The 17,500-nt window shown below is 47.5% G+C and overlaps 3 protein-coding genes and 1 long non-coding RNA gene across 8 annotated transcripts in view; 3 read left to right on the forward strand and 1 right to left on the reverse strand.

The window, feature by feature from the left end:
* The window catches only part of LOC126987426 (myb-like protein X), a 9,315-nt gene extending 3,990 nt beyond the window's left edge, over window positions 1-5,325 (forward strand). Inside the window, exons 3-7 of the mRNA XM_050844393.1 lie at window positions 1-877; window positions 1,444-4,145; window positions 4,330-4,931; window positions 5,093-5,206; window positions 5,320-5,325. The exon at window positions 1-877 is cut by the window's left edge and continues 626 nt beyond it. Of these exons, the coding sequence (XP_050700350.1) occupies window positions 1-877; window positions 1,444-4,145; window positions 4,330-4,931; window positions 5,093-5,206; window positions 5,320-5,325 (4,301 nt within the window). The remainder of the gene's footprint in view (window positions 878-1,443; window positions 4,146-4,329; window positions 4,932-5,092; window positions 5,207-5,319) is intronic.
* Window positions 5,326-6,024: 699 nt separating this feature from the next.
* Window positions 6,025-8,854, forward strand: LOC126987144 (ankyrin repeat and SOCS box protein 12-like). Its single transcript, XM_050843870.1, has 4 exons — window positions 6,025-6,500; window positions 6,694-6,950; window positions 7,953-8,166; window positions 8,385-8,854. Exons 1-4 carry the CDS (start codon window positions 6,411-6,413, stop codon window positions 8,844-8,846), a joined length of 1,023 nt encoding a protein of 340 aa, XP_050699827.1. The 5' UTR covers window positions 6,025-6,410; the 3' UTR covers window positions 8,847-8,854.
* Window positions 8,855-9,669: 815 nt separating this feature from the next.
* Window positions 9,670-11,442, forward strand: LOC126987147 (uncharacterized). The gene is made up of 2 exons (XR_007740298.1): window positions 9,670-9,865; window positions 10,262-11,442. It is a non-coding gene; the product is annotated as an uncharacterized LOC126987147 (long non-coding RNA).
* Window positions 11,443-11,804: 362 nt separating this feature from the next.
* The window catches only part of LOC126987145 (protein piccolo-like), a 48,541-nt gene continuing 42,845 nt past the window's right edge, over window positions 11,805-17,500 (reverse strand). For all 5 annotated transcript variants that reach the window (XM_050843873.1, XM_050843872.1, XM_050843875.1 and 2 more), the window contains 5 exons: window positions 17,064-17,482; window positions 14,820-15,029; window positions 14,272-14,411; window positions 13,119-14,034; window positions 11,805-12,870 (listed from right to left, as the gene is read on the reverse strand). In XM_050843873.1, the coding sequence (XP_050699830.1) occupies window positions 12,199-12,870; window positions 13,119-14,034; window positions 14,272-14,411; window positions 14,820-15,029; window positions 17,064-17,482 (2,357 nt within the window). In that variant the 3' untranslated portion in view covers window positions 11,805-12,198. The remainder of the gene's footprint in view (window positions 12,871-13,118; window positions 14,035-14,271; window positions 14,412-14,819; window positions 15,030-17,063; window positions 17,483-17,500) is intronic.

A 17,500-nucleotide genomic window follows, 5' to 3' on the forward strand; every position in this document is an offset into this window, starting at 1 on the left:
ATACACGAGGGGGAAGTCCGGATAAAGGCATGGGTGTGAGAGAGCGAAGCAGCACGAGCCCGGATTACCGAGGGGCGAGTCCGGATAACCGAGAGTCGAGTCCGGATAAACGAGGGTCCAGTCCGGATAAACGAAGGACCCCGATTTTTGGGAGGAAATTTGACTCGTTCAGAAAATTTGCGACGCTTCGAAAAAAGAGTCAGAGTCCCGAACCGAAGATGAAGGAGGAGGAGGAGGAGGAAGGAAGAGGAGGAGTGGGGATGAAAGAGGAAGAAGAGGAGGAAGAAGTGGAGTTGAGGAGTGGATTTGGTGGTGGTGGTGGTGGAGACAGTATCAAACCGCGTCCAGCCACAAAAGTCTTCGTTCTACCTCCACTCAACACCACTCAACACCACCTCACCACCACTGCGTCAACACCAGAATCACCACCCACACCACCACCGCCACGCTCCTCCTTCACCTCCACGGTTTCATCACCACCACCAAAAGTGTCATCACCACCGGCTTCAACTCCACTAAAATTCAACACCAGACCCCCACGTACAATCTTTCCCCTCCACAACACCACTACCTCCACCTCATCCACCATCACCAGGCTGTCATCACCACCAAAGTCCACCACCACCACCACCACCACCAGCTCAACACCACCGCCTCTATCACCAAAGCCAAAGGTCTTCAACACCGCTGTCATCACCACCTCAACCCCATTTAAACCTCCACCTCCAGCCACCACCAGAAGAGGAGGAGGAGGAGGAGGAGGAGGAGGAGAGAAAAATAACAATAATATGAAGGAAGAGGAGGAGGAGGAGAAGAAGAAGGAGAAGGAGGAGAAGAAGAGAGAAGAGGAGGAGGAGGACAAGAGGAAGAAGAACAGGTAAGAAATAGTAGTAGTAGTAGTAGTAGTAGTAGTAGTAGTAACTTATGATCAAATTTACATTCTTCTCTCTCTCTCTCTCTCTCTCTCTCTCTCTCTCTCTCTCTCTCTCTCTCTCTCTCTCTCTCACACACACACACACATTTACATACATAGATATTTTGCAACCCTTAACCCCCCCCCCCTCACACTCTCTCTCTCTCTCTCTCTCTCTCTCTCTCTCTCTCTCTCTCTCTCTCTCTCTCTCGGCCCGTGCCCACAATGGACTTAAAATGAATCTTGACACGAGTGAGATAGAAAGATTAGAGCGAGAGAGAGTGTGTGAGAGAGAGAGAGAGAGAGAGAGAGAGAGAGAGAGAGAGAGAGAGAGAGAGAGAGAGAGAGAGAGAGAGAGAGAGAGAGAGAGAGGATACGGGTAGTGTTGTAACCATTTCCATAGCAGTAGCAATAGTAGTAGTATTGGTAGTAGTAGTAGTAGTAGTAGTAGTAGTAGTAGTTGTAGTAGTAGTAGTAGTAGTAGTAGTAGTTAACATAATACAATTCTAACATATATTAATCTTTTTCAGCCAAGCGACCACCACTACTACTACTACTACTACTACTACTACATCAACTCCAACTATCCAGGGTGGTGTAGCAGGCCCTGGAGGTGGTGATGGTGGTGGTGGTGACCCCTCATCACCACTCTCAACACCACAAAAAGAAGAAATGGTGATGAAGGCGAAAACCCACGAGTATCCCCTCTTGAAAATCGTAGAGAATGGAGATTTCGATGGAGGATTTTGTGAAACGAATTCTTCCTCTTCTATCGCTAATATCTCCGAGTCTACAGCGATGGCGATAGAACCGAAGGATGGAAATAGTGCCCAAAGCCTTAAAGTAGAGATTGAAAGCCTGACCCAGCCCGCAGAAAGCCCAGAAAAGCCTGTAGATATGAAAGAAGTGGGGGAGTGCAAATTAGAAGCGGATTTGACACCCTCTCACAAAATCGCTAATATCTCCCAAACCACAGCGATGGAGATGGAAACAGAGGGTGGAAATTATACCCAAAGCCCTAAAGTAGCGATGGAAAGCCCGACCCAGCCCGTGGAAAGCCTCAGACAGCTGGAAAAGGCAATAGAAAAAGAGGAAAATGAGGAAAAATTAAAAGATGCAATGGCGACCCTCTCTGCAATGTTGCCAGATCACGACATCCCAGCTAACCTTACTACAAGTTCTCTAAATAACGAAACCGGTGCGAAAACAAGCCCCAGCGCACTTGAGAACACTGATAACGAACAGATAACGAAAACAACACATGGTGGGCGTGGTTTCGATAACGCAGTGATGCCAAATCGAGACCAACCTGTAGCTACTAAGGGTTCACATTTTATTCTGGCTAAACTGACGGAAGGAGAGAAAAATGAAGGGAATGAAAAAATGGAGATAAACGGAGGAAAAGGGAGAGAAGGAGAGGAGGGAGAGGGTGATAAAGATAGTGGAAAGATAGAAGATAATACCCTGGACCCTCTAGTGAAGATAGGAGATGGGGAAACAGGAATAAAAGGGAGAGATATTGAAAAAACGCGAAAAATCCCTCTGGAAAACATCACAGAGAAGGAAATGGTTAAGATAATTCAAGATAATCAAGAAAGTAAGCAAGAAAAGATAGAAACCGCCCAGGAACTCACACTAGATAACGTCATTGCGGAACTTGAGAACATCGCGATTCTAGATACCGGCCTGAGAACAGAGGAAGAGGGAGAAGATAGCAAGATAGAGGGTAAGATAGAAACCACAAAGATAGATAAGATAGAGACCGCAAAGATACCGACCACAGACCCAGAGGAAGATAGCAAGATACATAACAAGATAGAAACCAATAAGATACCAACTAAACCCCCAGAAGATAGCAAGATAGATAACAAGATACCCACTACAGACCCAGAGGAAGATAGCAAGATAGATAGCAAGATAGAAACCAGTAAGATAGCAACTACAGACCCAATGGAAGACAGTAAGATAGATAGTAAGATAGAAACCAGTAAGATACCAACTAAACCCCCAGAAGAAGATAGCAAGATAGATAACAAGATAGAAACCACAAAGATACCAGCTACAGATCCAGTGGAAGATACCAAGATAGAGGGCAAGATAGAACCCGCCTCTGGAACCCCTGAAAACGCCCAAGATATTAAAGATAGCATTGAAACCACAAGGATACCAAGTAGATACCCATTTCAAGATACCAAGATTGTGGGCAAGATAGAACCCGCCTCTAGAGACCATGAAAACGGCCAAGATAATGAAGATAGCGTTGAAACCATTAAGAAAACAAGATATGGAGAAGAAACCAAAGATATTAAGATAGAGAACGCGTTAGTAACCGCTTCTAGAGACCCTGAAACCACTCAAGATAAAGAAACCATTAAGATAACAGCGGAAACCGAGGCACCAGAGGAAGTTAAGATAGAGAACAAGATAGCAACCAAGAAAACACTAGATACCGAAGCCCCAGAGGAAGTTAAGATAGAGAACAAGATAGATACCAGTTCTCAGATGATGGAAATTCCTGTACATCTTCAAGAAACCGATAAGATAGCGAGTAGGGACCCAGTGCAAGATAGTAAGATAGAGAGGAGGATAGAAACCGTCTCTTGGAAGACTGAAACCGCTTTAGATAATGAAGATACCGTTAAGATAGCCACTACAGACCCAATGCAAGATAGTAAGATAGAGAGGAAGATAGAAATTGCCTTAGAAAATGTAGAAGCCAAATGTATAGAGGGAGGGAAGGAGGAGGAGGAGGAGGAGGAGGAGAAGAAGAAGGAAGAGAAGGAGGAGGAGGAGGAGAAGAAGAAGAAGGAAGAGGAGGAGGAGGAGAAGAAGAAGGAAGAGGAAGAGAAGGAGGAGGAGGAGGAGAAGAAGAAGGAAGAGGAAGAGAAGGAGGAGGAGGAGGAGAAGAAGAAGGAAGAGGAGGAGAAGAAGAAGGAGGAGGAGGAGGAGAGAAAACAACATCAACAACGACAACAAGAGCAAGTCATCACCACCACCACCACCATCACCACACCACCATCACCACCACCACCTCATCACCACACCACCACCACTACGCCTCCACCTCGCCCGCCCTTCCCCTCCCCGGTCAGACGGAAAACAAGAGGAGGAGGAGGAGGGGTAGGAGGTGGGGTAGGGGGGTCTCTTCCGTCCTCCCCTTCTCTTCCAAGGAAGGGGAGAGCCGCCCCCGCTCCCCCTATCCCCATGGCGAGGTCCCTGCAATCTATTAATGGTAAGTAACAGATAGATAGATAGGGGAGGAGGGGCGAGTCTGTAGGCCTAAGCAAGTCAGCTCCTGGGAATCTAACCGGCCTAAATAACGACGATATTTATAAGGATGACCAGAGCTTCTGTTTATACTAGCGTAAGAAATTATACTAACACTACCACAACTAACACGACTATCTCCGCCACAGACCAGCCACAGAAGTCACCCACCACCACCACCACCACCACCACCGCCTCACCACCAAAAGCCAAGAAATCCTTAAACCCATTCTACTCCGACGAAGAAGAGGAGGAAGAGGAAGAGAGGAGGAAGGAGGAGGAGAGGAGGAGGAGGAGGCCTGTCCCTTCCCCTCGAAAGACTATTCCATATAACCCATTTGAGGAAGAGGAGGAGGAGGAGGAGGAGGAGAAGAGGAGGAGGAGTGCCTTAACCCCAACACAAGGAAGAAGAGAAGAAGGAGGAGGAGGAGGAGGAAGCAACCCCTTTGACTCCGATGAGGACGATAATTCTTCCTCCCTCCTTCCTCCTTCTCCTCCTCCTCCTAAACCTTCCTCCACCAACCCCTTCGGAGAGGAGGAAGACGAGGAGGAAGAGGAGGAGGAGGGAAGACTGAGGAGGGAGGAGGAGGGGAGGAGGTCTCTCTTCCACACCCGCTCCCCCCTGACCAGAGAGGGGGTGAGAGGGAGCCTGCCCCCCCATATGATAGGAGGAAGAGGAGGAGGAGGAGGAGGAGGAGGAGGAGGAGGAGGAGGAAGGAAGAAGAGGAAGGCCCCACTACCTCCACCCCAGGTCAGTAGTATTAGTAGTAGTAGTAGTAGTAGTAATAGTAGTAATAATAATAATAATAATAACACACACACACACACACACACTCTCTCTCTCTCTCTCTCTCTCTCTCTCTCTCTCTCTCTCTCACTAAAAATATTAAAAAAAATTCTCTCTATTTCCAGACGCCACCAAGAGGAGGAGGAGGAGGAGGAGGAGGAGGAGGGAAGAAGCCCCTCCCCCGCCCCTCCACCTCGCATGCCCCCACCCCCTCCAAGCAGCCGAAAATATTAGAGAAAGTGAGAGAGAGAGAGAGAGAGAGAGAGAGAGAGAGAGAGAGAGAGAGAGAGAGAGAGAGTGAGAGAGAGAGAGAGAGACTACTGTTGTTGTTGTTGTTATTGTTATTAAATAGATCTGATATATATTGTAGTGTGTGTGTGTGTGTGTGTGTGTGTGTGTGTGTGTGTGTAATCTATCTATCTATCTATATATTCTCTCTCTCTCTCTCTCTCTCTCTCTCTCTCTCTCTCTCTCTCTCTCTCTCTCTCTCTCTCTGTATATATAAAATAATAAATATAATAATGTTTAAATGTGTTTTTTTACCCTTGAGAGAGAGAGAGAGAGAGAGAGAGAGAGAGGATGGAGGTATCTGTCCAAAATATCTTACTCTCTCTCTCTAAGCAAAAGGAAGCAAAAAAATGAAGAAATAAACACAGAGAGAGAGAGAGAGAGAGAGAGAGAGAGAGAGAGAGAGAGAGAGAGAGAGAGAGAGCACCCCTAACAAGAGACAGATATAAACACACACACACACACACACACACACACACATACATACATACATACACAGGTGTTTTAGTGGGTGATTCACGGACATGTGTGTACGAGGAGGAGGAGGAGGAGGAAGAAGAACAAGAACAAGAACAAGAAGATGAGGAAGAAGAAGAAGAAGAAAAAGAAAATGAGGAAGAGGAGGAGTAGGAGGAGGAGGAGGAAGAGGAAGGAAGGAAGGAAGGAAGGAAGGAAGTTAGAGGAAGAAATTCTCTCTCTCTCTCTCTCTCTCTCTCTCTCTCTCTCTCTCTCTCTCTCTCAGTCTCCCTCTATCTCTCACGGGGGTAGGACACACACACTCTCTCTCTCACTCTCTCTCACTTTCTCTAAACACACACACACACACACACACACTAACACACACACACACACACACACATTGAGATATCGTGTACGTGTTTGCGTGTGTGCGTGCGTTTGGTAAGTAATTGATTTCTCTCTCTCTCTCTCTCTCTCTCTCTCTCTCTCTCTCTCTCTCTCTCTCTCTCAGTTAATGAAGCTTTGCAAAGGAATATTTTACCTTAAATACCTCCTCCTCCTCCTCCTCCTCCTCCTCCTCCCCCTCTTCCTCCTCTTCTTCCTTCCTCCCTCCATTTCTTCCTTCCCTCCCTCTCTCTCTCACTCTCGCAGTCTTTCCTCCTCTTCTTCCTCCTCCTCCTCCTCCTCCTCTTCCTCATGCTAGCCTGCAAGACGACCCCCGCCCCCCCTCGCCCCCCTCGCCCCCCCAGGAAGGAATGCCCCCCAAATATACTCGACGTCCATCAAGTAAGTAGTAGTAGTAGTAGTAGTAGCAGTAGTAGTAGTAGTAGTATAAGTGTGTGTGTGTGTTTCACTTAAAAATTTATAATATATATTTTTTTCATTTCCTCCTCCTCCTCTCCTTCCCTTTCATTCCTCCTCTTCGTCTTCCTCTTTCTCCTCCTCCTCCTCTTCTCCTTCTTCCTCCTCCTCCTCCCAGGCCATCATCAACAAGGACCTTCCAACCCTCCAGCGCCTTACAACCAGCCGTCCACAACCGAACACAAAATGCCCCCCCAGCCCTCCCTGTGGGTTGGACCTGGGTGCGCCTGTGCGGGGGGCCACGGCACTGTCCCTGGCGGTGTACCAGGGGCAGCTGGGGGCCGTCAAGCTGCTCATAAAGGCAGGGGCGCCCATTGATAAGAGAAGTCGAGACCATTTGGACAGGATTGAGACGCCCATCATAAGTGCCATCAGGTGAGGAGGGGGAGGGGGAGGAGGAGGAGGAGGTGTGTATCCGTAAGGTGCACACCTGGGTGTATTTATCATTAGCGAGCCTCTGCTCGATGGTGCGCCGAGCGGCGGCTGGCAGGCAGGCAGGCAGGCAGGCAGGCAGGCAGGCGGGCAGGCAGGCAGGCCAGGTGGCGCAATGCGTATTATCCTTCTGTTTTCCTTTCCTTTAATGATTCGTGAACCCAAAGGCTTTTAATTGTTTTCCTTTTGGAGATTTTCATTTTCCTCTTCGCCCATAAGGACTGCTGTCACTGCCAAGTCACTGCCACTAACATTCTGGAACATGTCAGCACGGCTGTCCCGGCTGAAGGGCAGCATCGTGCTGCTGACGGTGTGGGCAGCACGATGGTGCCGGCCCATCACGGTTCCGTGCAGGGCAGGGCCGTCTACGTGCTGGCGTGGTGTGAATACACGTGCTGGTGCCGGGCAGTTACGGCCCTGTCCAGGTACGGTCACGCGCCGTAAGCGTGCTGGTGTAGTGAGAATCGGCCTTAACGAGCGGTCGTGTGTGCCGTCCAGCCTGCCAGCGGTCACCGCACAGCTCGCCGTGTGGGGCAGGCCGCCCGCCCACCACGGGCAGGACAGACGCACGGTGAACGTGACCGTCGGCGACCACCACCACCACCCGACACTAACCGAACGGCGTCCGCTCGCTATCCGGACGCCGTTCACCAGCCAACGGCCGGCAGGTGTCGGCCACCGGCGGCACTCCGCTGCCGTCCAGACGCAGGCCACTCGGCCACCGGACGACGACCTTTTTACGACCTCTGGTCGTTACGTCGTGCACATGACGATCGCACGCACGACCGTGTGTGAGCGGTCGTTAGCAGGTGGTACAGTCAGCGTGAGTGCCTGGCCTCAACAAGGCGGTGGTGCGCGGCAGCCCCGTGGTGGGTCAGGTTCACGGGAGGAGCCTGGCGTGGCCCTGCAGCCTCCCAGGGTCCTCATGTTCTCCCCCTCCCCCAGGCTGGGCCACAGGGACATCTTCGAGGAGCTCCTGCGGGCGGGGGCGTCGCTGCACACCCCTGACTTCTACAACACCCGCCCCCTGTGGCACGCCGTCAAGGAGCAACGGCCAGCCTTCGTCAGGACCCTGCTGCACCACGGGGCACCCCTGGCCAACCCTGGGGGGGGCGGCGATAACCCTCTCACTGTGGCCATGGAGTACTTGGGATACAAGGTGAGGGGGGGAAGAGGAGGAGGAAGTGTGTTCGTTTGTAGGTGTGTTTTTTATTATGATGTTTGATTTGGTATTTCTCTTCCTCTTCTTCTTCCTCTTTTTCTTCTTCCTCCTCCTCCTCCTCCTCCTCCTCCTCCCTCTTCCTTCCTTCCTTTCTTCTTTTAAATAACAATAAAATGATAAAATCTAACTTTATTCCTCCTCCTCCTCTTCCCCAGGGGCGGCGTGACACAGCCCTCGAGTTAGTGGCCGCGGGAATTCCCCTGAGTGACCGTGACCTCGGGGGGCGGTCACCTCTACACTGGGCGCTCCACCACCGTGACCTGACCTTCGTGACCTTTCTGGTGGAGGCGGGGGTCAGTCTGCGCCCCCCGGAGAAGACTGGAGGAGGAGAAGGAGGAGGAGGAGGGGACCCACAGCTCCTATCGACCAATCAGAATTCTCCTTTCGAATGGATTGAGGAAAAGGGAGATTCTGATTGGCTGAGAGATCGGTTGGCCACGCCCCCTTCCCTCCTCAGCCAATCACGTGCCAGGATTCGCGATATCTTGGTTAATAGGCAAAATAGGGATCTACGCCCCCTCCTCCTCCTCCTCCCCCTCCCCCCCTCTCTCCTCTCCTACCTCGCCTTGGAGAGAGAATTGGAGAGAGCGAGAAGTTTTCCTCCAAGTGAGATGTGAGAGAGAGAGAGAAATTGACTATCTCTCTCTCTCTCTCTCTCTCTCTCTCTCTCTCTCTCTCTCTCTCTCTCTCTCTCTCTCTCTCTCTCTTTTATTTATTATTATTATTTATCTATTTTTTAGTTTCTCGTTCAAGATGAGTTTATATCTAGTCATGTACGTGTGTGTGTACGTGTGTGTGTGTGTGTGTGTGTGTGTGTGTGTGTGTGTGTGTGTGTGTGTGTGTGTGTAATAATAATAATAATAATAAATTTTGTAGCATTTGAAATTGTATTAATAAAAAGGATATTTGTATTATCTTTCAATTATCCCCCCCCCCCCTCTCTCTCTCTCTCTCTCCAGTTAGGTAGGTCATATTTCCGCTTATTTCTCTTCTTCTAGGCCTAATTAAACCTCCTCCGACTGCCTAATTACTCTGAAAAGGTTAATTAATAAGTAGGTAAGGCAGGGAGGTCATTAAATAGCGTAAATAATGGAGAAATAATGAAAAACAAAGGAGGTGTTTGTCATCTGTCAATCCGCCATTTGTCACCCCACTCAAGAGACTCCATATTTTCGCTCATTTCTCTATCTTTAAATAACTTGTAAGGTCCCTCCGGCTTACTAATTACTCTCAAAAGGTTAATTAATAAGTAGGTAAGGCAGGGAAGGCGATAAATTCAGTAATAAAGCAGAAAATAACAAAAATAATGGATGGTGTATCTGTGAGCAGCCTCCATATCCCTTCCCTTCCATCTGTCAACCACAACCATATTTCTGCTTATTTCTCTTCTTCTAGGCCTAATTAAACCTCCTCCGACTGCCTAATTACTCTCAAAAGGTTAATTAATAAGTAGGTAAGGCAGGGAAGGCGATAAATTCAGTAATAAAGCAGAAAATAACAAAAATGATGGATGATATATCTGTGGGCAGCCTCCATATCCCCTTCCATCTCCTGTCAACCACCCTCATATTTCTGCTTATTTCTCTTCTTCTAGGCCTAATTAAACCTTCCCCGACTGCCTAATTACTCTCAAAAGGTTAATTAATAAGTAGGTAGGGCAGGGAAGGCGATAAATTCAGTAATAAAGCAGAAAATAACAAAAATAATGGATGGTGTATCTGTGAGCAGCCTCCCTTCCCTTCCATCTCCTGTCAACCACAACCATATTTCTGCTTATTTCTCTTCTTCTAGGCCTAATTAAACCTTCCCCGACTGCCTAATTACTCTCAAAAGGTTCATTAGTAAGTAGGTAAGGCAGGGAAGCCGATAAATTCAGTAATAAAGCAGAAAATAACAAAAATAATGGATGGTGTATCTGTGGGCAGCCTCCATATCCCCTTCCATCTCCTGTCAACCACCCTCATATTTCTGCTTATTTCTCTTCTTCTAGGCCTAATTAAACCTCCTCCGACTGTCTAATTACTCTCAGAAGGTTAATTAATAAGTGCGTAGGGCAGGGAAGCCGATAAATTCAGTAATAAAGCAGAAAATAACAAAAATAATGGATGGTGTATCTGTGAGCAGCCTCCATATCCCCTTCCATCTCCTGTCAACCACAAACATATTTCTGCTTATTTCTCTTCTTCTAGGCCTAATTAAACCTTCCCCGACAGCCTAATTACTCTCAAAAGGTTAATTAATAAGTAGGTAAGGCAGGGAGGTCATTAAATAGCGTAATAATGGTAAAATAACGTAAAATGTGAGATGCCTCAACATACCTCTTCGAATGTAAACAAGAAGGGGATACGAGTGTACTTTATTTTCCTCGATTTTCATTATTTTAACTTTCCTGGTTATTTCTTTTTATTTATTTAGTTATTATTGTTATTTATATGTAATTAAGTGATTGGAATTACTTAGAACACCTCCTAGTAATTATATGTCAGTCTCAAGTAATTACATTTTTCATAATACGACTTTCTATGTAATCTAGGCTTATATATAATCTCTTCACATTCTAGAAATTATATATATTGTAATTACATATATTTAGGGCATAATTATATATCTCTAACCGAGTAATTACATTTTCTATTATGATTTAGGATCGTAACTCATCCCTTTACAAGCTTCGAGTAATTATATATGTAAGAATTATATATATTATGATGGTAATTATATGTTTTCTTATGTAATTAATGGTTTTGTATGTAATTTGAACCTTGGAATTATATAGTACAGCAAAATTACTTTACTAATGATAATAATAATAATAATAATAATAATAATAATAATAATAATAATAATAATAATAATAATAATAATAATAATAATAATAATAATAATAATAATAATTTGGGGGTTGAAAGAAAGTAATTATATATGAGTTTCTGCATAATTATATTTAAATACAAACAGATAATTACAATAGTTATATATATACAGAGAGAGAGAGAGAGAGAGAGAGAGAGAGAGAGAGAGAGAGAGAGAGAGAGAGAGAGAGAGTTGTAATCCTATGTAATTGACTGGCTTTGATAATTATATATATATTTGAAGTTAGTAGCAAAAAAAATAATAAAGAAAATTAGAGAGAGAGAGAGAGAGAGAGAGAGAGAGAGAGAGAGAGAGAGAGAGAGAGAGAGAGAGAGAGAGAGAGAGAGAGAGAGAGAGAGAGAGAGAGAGAGAGAGAGAGAGAGAGAGAATAATAATGACAATAATAATAATAATAATAATAATAATAATAATAATAATAATAATAATAATAATAATGAGTTAATAACAAACATACATACAAACAAATTATATGTATACATGAGCATTGTACACACACACACACACACACACACAAATACGCACACAGAGAAACATACACTACCAAATCTATACATATACCTATGTGTGTGTGTGTGTGTGTGTGTGTGTGTGTGTACGTAAATTAGGTATACATGTGTGTGCGTGTGTGTGTGTGTGTATGTGTGTGTACGTCAAGGCTATGTATACTTTCTGAAATCACCCAAAAAATCATACATGTGTGCGTATGTATGTATGTATGTGTGTGTGTGTGTGTGTGTGTGTGTGTGTGTGTGTGTGTGTGTGTTTAGGCCTATACATAATACATTGAATACGTACACACACACACACGCACTTAATAATAATAATAATAATAATAATAATAATAATAATAATAATAATAATAATAATTGTAATATATCATTTAAATTATTATTATTATTATATATTTTAATCAGTTGAGCCTGTATATATAATTATCCTCCTCCTCCTCCTCCTCTTCCTCCTCTTCCTCCTCCTCCTCCTCCTCCTCACACTCTTCCTCTCCTCCTCCTCTTTCTAACGAACATACACACACACACAATCCGTCACCTACCCCATACCTCCTCTTCCTCCTCCTCCTCCTCCTCCTCCTCCTCCTCACTGGGGCACGGGAGGTTGATGTGTCCTCTTCAGCGACCTCATTCCTCCATGGTTTCGAATGGCCATCATCAGCTCCTCTCGAGCGTCCAAACTTGGTCCACCCTTCGGAGAGACAATCCTCTTTCCATTCGACGATCTCCGCTCTCCTGGGGGGGCTGGAGGTGCGGGAGGTGCCATGGGGGGTGCGGGGGGGATGGGCGGAGCTGGTGGTGGTGGAGGTGCGGAGGTGTGCGGTGGTGATGCGCGCTGGGGAGGTGTTTTCTGAGGAGATGCGGTTGTGAGCGGACGTGCTCCCTCGATGATTCGGCTGGAGAACTCGTCGGTTGGAGGTGAATTCTGCCGGAACCCGCGGACTACCGGAGCGGGTCTGGCCTGGGGGGGCTGCGAGGGGGCCTGAGGTACCGGTTGAGGCATCTGCGGTGGTTGGGTCTGCGCCGGTTGAGTCGGTAGAGCCTGCGACATCGGTTGACTAGGTTCCGTGTTGAGTTGGACCACCGATCGGACCTTATCTCTTGTTGCGGTTGATTCCGGTTGCCCGTCGGAGGCTACCGTGACCACTGAGGTGTACCGTGGTCCGCCGGTCCCGGTTGATGGTCCTCCGGTTGTTGGTTGAGCTCCGGTTGATGCGGTTGTCTCACCATTGAAGAAGTATTGAGGGCGATTTTGATCCTGTCGAGAGAGAGAATGTGTTAGGAAGAGGAAGAGGAAGGAAGGAGAGGAAGAGGAAGGAAGAGGAAGAAGGAAAGAGGAGAAGGAGGAGGAGAAGGAGGAGGAGAAGGAGGAGGAGAAGGAGGAGGAGGAGGAGGAGAAGGAGGAAGGAAAAAGAAAAATATTAAAAAACCACAAAAAACTCACAAACATATTTTCACACACTCTCTCTCTCTCTTTCTTTCTCTCTCTCTCTCTCTCTCTCTTACCTGTGGCGGGGACTCTCTTCTTCCTCCTTCTCCTCCTCCTCCTCCTCCTCCTCTTGCCTCCTCCTCCTCCTCTTCCTGCGTCAACCCCAAGCCTTGTCTCTTATTTTCCAGCTCCTTCCAGAATGCGGTCCTGTCTGGCTGCTGCGGGGCTGTTTGGGGCTGTTGCGGGGCTGTCTGGGGCTGCGGGGAGGGCTGCTTAGTGGGCCAGGTAGCAGACGGGGCAGTAGAAGCAGGTGGAGGCCCGGTCGCAGCAGCAGGGGAAGCAGAAACAGCAGGAGAAGGGCGAGTTTGCAGAGGCTGTGGCTGGTATGGTAACTGCTGTGTTGGGGCGACTTGCGGACTTGGCTTCTGTGGTGGCCAATCCTGAGGGTGCTGTTGTTGTTGTTGTTGGATAAACTGCGCGAACTGCTGCTTCTGCTCAGGGGGGAGGGCCTGGTATGACTCCACAGCAGCAGGCACAGCAGAACTAGCAGGGACAGCAGATATATTAGCAGGACCAGAGGGTTGTGTAGGGGGCCACTGGCTAACTCGAACCGCACTCCCGTTGTTGTTCCCAGTGTTCTCACCCACCGGTTTGACGTACCCCCGGGGCCCCTGTGGTCTGGGGGACATACGCTGCTGGGGCATACCCTGGGGCACCCCTGGACCCATACCCTGTGACATAGGCTGGGAAATGGGCTGGGATATGGGCTGGGATATGGGCTGGGATATCGGCTGGGTTGGCTGAGGTTGCTGGTAGGGCTGTCGCATCCCCTGTGGTATGCCCTGGGGCACGGGCTTGGGCATGGGCTGGGTAGGGGCTGCCACAGGGGTGATAGGGGTGGGGGAGGGCATGGGGGGGTACCCTGGGGCCTCCTGGGGGGGCATAGGTGAACGGTCTTGCCAAGTTCCGATGTTGATTTGAGGTTCCTCCCATCTGAGAGAGAGAGAGAGAGAGAGAGAGAGAGAGAGAGAGAGAGAGAGAGAGAGAGAGAGAGAGAGAGAGAGAGAGAGAGAGAGAGAGAGAGAGAGAGAGAGAGAGAGAGAGAGAGAGAGAGAGAGAGAGATTATCATTAGCATACCAATAATAATAATAATAATAATAATAATAATAATAATAATAATTGTATATATAACATTATTTTTTCCTCCTCCTCCTCCTCCTCACACCTACCTCCTATTCTGCTGTTGTTGTTGTTGTTGTTGTTGTTGTTGTTGTTGTTGTTGCTGCTGGGGCCTAATGTTGACCTGTCCCATACCTCGGGTCAGGTCGGACATCACTGGGGCGGGTCGCGAGAAGGTCGGGGCGTGGAGCTGGAAGGAGTGACCCGTTAAAGCTATCTCTCTCTCTCTCTCTCTCTCTCTCTCTCTCTCTCTCTCTGATGGTGTGGTTATATGAATTCTCCCGTCGTGAATCGATCGGAAATTCTAAACTTAAACATTTTTCAATATTTCTCGGGAATGAAAAACGGTACGATGGTTCTGTTCAGGGTCAAGGGTAGGCGGATCTTTCGGGCTTCCAGCGGTGGAATTTTTTTTACGTTAGCGCGCGTGGTTTTCCGTGGAGCGGCAAAAATGATAAGACTTTTTTGAGCGATTGTGCGAAAGTTGGAAAAATATATTTGGATGATGTTGGTCTCCTCCTCCTCCTCCTCTTCCTCCTCCTCTTCCTCCTCCTCCTCCTCCTCCTCCTCCTCCTCCTCTTCCTCCTCCTCCACTCACCTCCGCATCGCTGGTCTCACTCGGTCCATCCTCAAATCTAATATTTATAATCCGCTCCACAGGCTGTCGTCGGACCCCTGCCCCCCCCGGAACCCCTGGGCCTACGCTGGGGTTCCGGGCCTCCACCAACACCTCCTGCTGCTGGGGGGGCGGGGCTTGCTGGGGGGGTGCCTGCTGGGAGGGTCCGCTGCCTAGGATGTCCCTCATGACCTGGAATTAAAATCTCGGTTAGTCTCAAATCATGATCTGTCGCTGTTCGATGATTCCTGTGTTCTGAGCCTTACCACAGACACACAGACATTCTACAGACATTCTACAGACATACTTACATTCTACAGACATACTACAGACATACACAGACATTCTACAGACATACTTACATTCTACAGACATACTTACATTCTACAGACATTCACAGACATTCTACAGACATACTTACATTCTATAGACATTCTACAGACATACACAGACATTCTACAGACATACTTACATTCTACAGACATACTTACATTCTACAGACATTCACAGACATTCTACAGACATACTTACATTCTATAGACATTCTACAGACATACACAGACATTCTACAGACATACTTACATTCTACAGACATACTTACATTCTACAGACATTCTACACACATTCACAGACATTCTACAGACATACTACAGACATACTTACATTCTACACACATACTTACATTCTACAGACATACTACAGACATACACAGACATTCTACAGACATACTTACATTCTACAGACATACTAACATTCTACAGACATACTACAGACATACTTACATTCTACAGACATTCTACAGACATTCTACAGAGATTCACAGACATTCTACAGACATACTTACATTCTACAGACATTCTACAGACATTCACAGACATTCTACAGACATACTTACATTCTACAGACATTCTACAGACATTCACAGACATTCTACAGACATACTTACATTCTACAGACATACTACAGACATACACAGACATTCTACAGACATTCAGACACTCCACAGACACACAGACATTCTACAGACATACACAGACATTCTACAGACATACTTACATTCTACAGACACCATATTGAAAAATTGTTAAGTAAGCCATCAATTTCGGCCTATTTGACCTTTTAATTGATTCTCTAAGTTAATATCAAGGCTGAAAAAACAATATGCTCTCCACCTTGATTAACAGGTGAGGAAGCACAGGTAAATATCAGGTATAATTCCTGGGTCATAATATCTACTGTATACACACACACACACACACACACACACACACTCACTCACACATTCTAAAATCACCCTAGAAACAGTTTTTCACACCCTATTCAAACTCTTTTCACATATACTGCATCCTTTCCCTTCCCTCCCTTCCCCAGCCCTTCCCCCCTTCACCCTACACTGTCCCACACACCCTAGAAACACACTTTTTCAGACCCTTTTCCAAACATTTTTCAAACTCATTCACACAAGCAGCTCCATTTCCCTTCCCTTCCTTCCCCTTCCCTTCCTTCCCCAGCCCTTCCCCTTCCTTCCCTACCCTTCCTCAACACACTCACACCCTACTTACACCCTTACACACACCCACACACCCCAGAAACACACTTTTTCAGACCCTTTTCCAAACATTTTTCAAACTCATTCACACAAGCAGCTCCATTTATTTCCCTTCCCTTCCTTCCCCAGCCCTTCCATTACCAGCCCTTCCCCTCCCTTCCCCACCCTTCCTCAACACACTCACACCCTTCCTACCCCCTTACACACAGCCACACACCCTAGAAACACACTTTTTCACACCCTTTCCAAACATTTTTCAAACTCATTCACACAAACAGTTCCACTTCCCTTCCCTTCCTTCCCCAGCCATTCCCCCCTTCCCCAGCCCTTCCCCCTTCACCCCCACACACTTACACACCCCTACACAGTCCCACCACCCCAGAAACACACTTTTTCACACACTTTTCCAAACCTTTTCCACACAAACTGCTCCTCTTCCTTTCCCTTCCTTCCCCTTCCCTTTCCTTCCTTCCCCAGCTATTCCCCCCTTCCCCCACCCTTCCTCAACACACTCACACCCTTACACACACCCACACACCCTAGAAACACACTTTTTCACACCCAATTCAAACTATTTTCACACAAACACCTCCGATTCACTTCCTTTCCCATCCCTTCCCTCCCCTTCCCTTCCCCAGCCATTCCCCCTCCTCCCCCTTCCCCCCCGAGGCACTCACCCCTACACTCTGCAGCTGGGGGGGGTTGGAGGCCAGGGGCGCCACGCGGGAGTGCAGGACATGCTGGTTTTGAAGGAGTTGTTGTTGCCATTTATAGAAGTCCTGTTGAAGCTTCATGAATTCGTCTGCCAGTCCGGCCTCTCCAAGCATAAACGGCCCTCCTCCTCCTCCTCCTCCTCCTCCGGGCACTCCTCCACCTCCCCCCATGAAGAAGGGCATCCCTCCTCCCCCTCCAGTGCCTCCAGGACCCCCGTTTCCTCCTCCCATGCCTCCGAATCCTCCTCCGAAGTTAGGATTCATGTTAGGGAAGGAAGGGTTGTAGGATTCTGGGTTCCCTCCGACCCTCTCTCCGTTCCCTCCAGTTCCTCCTCCTCCGCCCTGCATTCTTCCTCCTCTTCCTCCTGGTGGTGCGTTGTTACCTGGAAGAAGAGGAGAGG

Source organism: Eriocheir sinensis, chromosome 64, assembly GCF_024679095.1.
Source record: "Eriocheir sinensis breed Jianghai 21 chromosome 64, ASM2467909v1, whole genome shotgun sequence".
NCBI lineage: Eukaryota > Metazoa > Arthropoda > Malacostraca > Decapoda > Varunidae > Eriocheir > Eriocheir sinensis.